This window comes from Sinocyclocheilus anshuiensis, unplaced genomic scaffold (assembly GCF_001515605.1).
Source record: "Sinocyclocheilus anshuiensis isolate Anshui unplaced genomic scaffold, SAMN03320099.WGS_v1.1 scaffold1095, whole genome shotgun sequence".
Taxonomy (NCBI): Eukaryota; Metazoa; Chordata; class Actinopteri; order Cypriniformes; family Cyprinidae; genus Sinocyclocheilus; species Sinocyclocheilus anshuiensis.
The window spans coordinates 44,306-48,376 of NW_015544226.1; the positions used below are offsets into that span (position 1 = coordinate 44,306).

Sequence of the window (4,071 nt, forward strand, 5' to 3'; positions counted from 1 at the left end):
GTAAATGCTAAAGCACGACACCTGCACCACTCACCGGTCTCGAGTCCCACGGAGGAGCTCCGGAAGTATAAAAGGAGGAGTGACGACAGTGAAAGACGAGAGAGGACCAGGCCTGGACTTTATTTTGTGTTTTGTGTGCGGCAGTCGTCCGCGAGGGGCTGCCGCTTTACTTTCATTTTGTGTTTGTTTATTTTATTAAAGTTTTGCTTAAATGTTCGCCGGTTCCCGCCTCCTTCTTCCCGACCTACGAACTTTGTTACAAAATAAAGTCCAGGCCTGATCCTCTCTCGTCCAACACTGTTGTCACTCCTCCTTTTATCCTTCCGGAGCTCCTCCGTGGGACTCGAGACCGGTGAGTGGCGCAGGTGTCGCGCATTAGCATTTCCTCCACCGGCCTCGCTCCGTTCCCACGGCTCTCGGCCCCCCCCTCTTGTCACACACGGCAGCTAAGTAATGAAATTAGTTACTTTTTTAGGGAGTAACGCAATATTGTAATGCATTACTTTTAAAAGTGACTTTCCCCAGCACTGTCTAAATGTTGGAAAAATTAGCAGATATTCACATCTTTGATTACCATGTGCCTGCGCTATCTGCCAGTGGCCGATGCTCACATTCTGGCCTTTTGCCATTTTGAGAGGAAAGGAGGTCAGATCTCCTGCACAGTAGACGTCTGTTATGTTGGTCCTCATGTACAGGGACATGATTAAAGATTTTGGAAGTGTAAGCTGGATGTTTGAGCTCAAAGAAATTGGTCTAAGCACTTACCTTATCCACAATTACATAGTTCTTAGAGTCCATCCTTATTCACTATTGAAGACGCTCTTCAATTTCACAGCCTTAACCTATGAAGAAACAGTTCATTCTGTTAATAAGTTATAATGAACTGGATGAGGCCATCGTCCAGTTAAGTGTTCTTGATAATGTATTTCAGGCAACTAACTTCCAAAAGAAAGACTGGCGTGTTGTTTTTGGAACAAATGACCCTGTTGACTTTACCCTCCTATTTTCGCCTTGAACTTCTGCGACGGCATCATTCATGTAGAATGTCACCCCTCTCTCTTCCAGCATCTTAAAGAACAAGCAAACCAAAGTAAGAAGATTATAATTAAGCACATATTTGATATCGGTATGACTGAGATGGTTGTATTGCCCTTTATAACATACCATCATGGTGACCTTTCCTATCTCTGGGCCTAGAGTCTTCTGATAGGGGAGTTCACTGCTTCCAATGATCGTGATACTACTGGCCATATTTATCATATAGGCGGCCACTTCCATGCCATAAAAGCCAAACAAAATAGATTCGTTATTTTGGGGGAGGGAAGCATGGTGAAAGAATAATTCACATAATATTTTGTCATCATATTCTTCCATACATTGAAAGAAGGCAGTGACCAAGGTTTGTCAATTCAAAAATAAATAAATAAACTATAAAAGTGCCTTAATATTGCTCATGTACTATATTTCATGTTTTCTGAAGCCATAGCTTTGTGTGAGTAATACACTTCAAACATAGTTTAAGTTAATAGTTAATATATAAAGACATATATTTTATAAATAATATTAATTTTTAAAAAAAGGTCTTACAAAAATGCCTAAAATGGTGACATTTGAAGACATACTGCAAATCTATCTATCTATCTATCTATCTATCTATCTATCTATCTTCAATGATTGTTCTTTGGGATACATCCATAAATCAATTGATAGCATTAGCTTTACAGATGCGAAAAACAGTTGCAGGGAGACAGAAGGTGGTGAATGTGCTTGTGTGTACCAACGAAGGAAGTGCCCACAACAACTGTCCTGCAGCCCACGCAGGCATAGTGGATGCACCGGGCATCCTCTGCTGTTTCCAGCATTAGCACATTTTCCAGGTCCACACCAGGGCAGTCTAGGCTCTTTGCTCTGAAGAACAAAGATCAAGTAGTGTCTAAGTTCTGCATAGATGAAAGTTGAGTAAAAGATGAAAAATAATACTGTATCAAGACATATACCATAAAAAGTACAGTTAAACAATACTTTATATCAGTAATTATCATCTGCATCCCGTTGCAATAAGGATTTGGTCATAGCACTGGATTAAGCCATCATCAAATGTCACTGTTTTCTTGTTTGTGTCTATTGATAAAGCCTGCACAAAGAACAACTCTGAGATTGTCATATGATTCTTGGTATTAATATTGGTATTAATGAGAGAGAACACAAGATTAACTCTCACCTCTTTTTTCAGCCAGACCTCAATATCACATTACTCACCCCTCAGGTTGTCCAAGATGTAGATGAATTTGTTTCTTCATCTGAATCTGAATTTGCAAGGGGAATCATGAAACATTTTGCACTTAACTGTATATGTTAACATATAGCCTAGACTCTGGAAAATAATTTTCATACAGGCCATATTTTATAGAGGCAGTAAAAAAACTGTCAATGACTAAATTTGTTTCAAAAGGTTATATTTTATTATATAGCAGTTATCTCTGTAATTTATATTATAATATTTTGCCTAAATGATTTAACTCTGTATACATATGTCATAAATATTAAGAGACATAAGTTGTTTCTGGATAGCAGAATAATTTGCCTTTTTAACTGATCCAGGATGTCTGACCTCAAAATGACATATGCTTATCATTTATTTTATGGTAACAGTGCATAAAAGTTTAAAAGTTTCCCTTTTAAAATGGGCAATATCTTGATTATTATTAGCTACAGCTTGATGTTTACAAGTTTATGCATTTTGTTTATTTATTTTATTTTATTTTATTATTTTTCATTTTCAGCCATGCATCCAGCAGCCCTAAGTAAGGTTAATGCTGCCCTCTAGTGGGTTGGACCCCACAGAGACCCACTACTTAGCAAACGGCTCCTCTCTCACATTTAAGGACATTGCTAAAGCTCATCAGTAAATAATTTGTCATGGCTGCAAAATATTTGTCAAAGTTTACATTTTTTGAAAATCTAATCTAAATCTGGTGCTAAACTTGTGCATGTTCCATTTAGGTCAACGAAAGCTTTGACGTCTGAAGACAAATTCAGGAGAAAAGTTATGTTGATACAGCATGTAGCATAAGCACAGCTAAAGAGGAAACAGCCTGAAAAACTGATGGCTTCTCATGATCATCATTAGAAGAACTGACTCCAGAGAGGTCAATGATGACATAATTAAAGACCTTAATTGGAGTTTATTTGAATCTGCCATCACTAATCTGGAAATATTTGTGTGACAAATTAAAATGTTTTGCTTTTATGTAATATTTTACTTAATATATATTTGTCTTTTTCATTATCTATAGACCAATGTATTTAACTTTATGTAACTCAAATGATTCTTTGTCCGATATAGTACAACTGATTTAGACACATAAAACAACTAAAACTACAAAACAAATGAAATACTGTGTCGACTGGAAAATACAAAAGGTTGCGTAAGGGGAAAACAGTTCTCTCTAATATCATGAAATTATTGCATTGTAACTTTTTTTAATCCATTGTAGAATGGCAAGAAGCATATGTTGAATGAGAGGTCACAAAAATAGATGGAAAATTATGGTTTATGCAACTGTGGATTTATTTACATTTTATTTTTGCATTTTGTTTAGATTCATATACATGTTGATTCCTAATGCAAAGAGAAATGCTGTTTAAAATATTTTTTTTTTCTGACAGACTGCCTTGTGCTTGTGCTTTGCCTGACTTTTATAGGTGCTGATCAGAAGTTTTTCAAGTGGTGACATTGTGATGCTTATTTGCTTTTGCTGTCTTTTTATTCGTTTTATTTGACTGTCTTTTTCATCTCTGCTCATTTTAGAATCAGTTTGCTGTTTGAAGAGTCAGAAATCAAATTTAGGGGCCAAATCTTCAATGATTTTTGCCAGTTGTTTACTTGGTGGTCCTTTGGTTAGTTTCTTTATGGTTTACAATGATTTCTGCACCCTCAGGGGAAGTGGTGGCCTAATGGTTAGAGAGTCGGACTCGTAACCCAAAGGTTGTGGGTTCGAGTCTCGTACCGGCAGGGATTGTAGGTGGGGGGAGTGAATGTACAGCGCTCTCTCCCACCTTCAATACCAC

At 37.1% G+C, this 4,071-nt stretch overlaps 1 protein-coding gene across 1 annotated transcript in view; it reads right to left on the reverse strand.

The window, feature by feature from the left end:
- Positions 1 to 2,890, reverse strand: part of LOC107697325 (apoptosis-inducing factor 3-like) — a 4,841-nt gene extending 1,951 nt beyond the window's left edge. Inside the window, exons 1-7 of the mRNA XM_016498062.1 lie at positions 2,879 to 2,890; positions 2,049 to 2,134; positions 1,780 to 1,914; positions 1,165 to 1,282; positions 997 to 1,068; positions 834 to 842; positions 575 to 725 (exon numbers count right to left, since the gene is read on the reverse strand). Coding sequence (XP_016353548.1) covers positions 575 to 725; positions 834 to 842; positions 997 to 1,068; positions 1,165 to 1,282; positions 1,780 to 1,914; positions 2,049 to 2,134; positions 2,879 to 2,890 — 583 coding nt within the window. The remainder of the gene's footprint in view (positions 1 to 574; positions 726 to 833; positions 843 to 996; positions 1,069 to 1,164; positions 1,283 to 1,779; positions 1,915 to 2,048; positions 2,135 to 2,878) is intronic.
- Between the last annotated feature and the right edge of the window lie 1,181 nt (positions 2,891 to 4,071).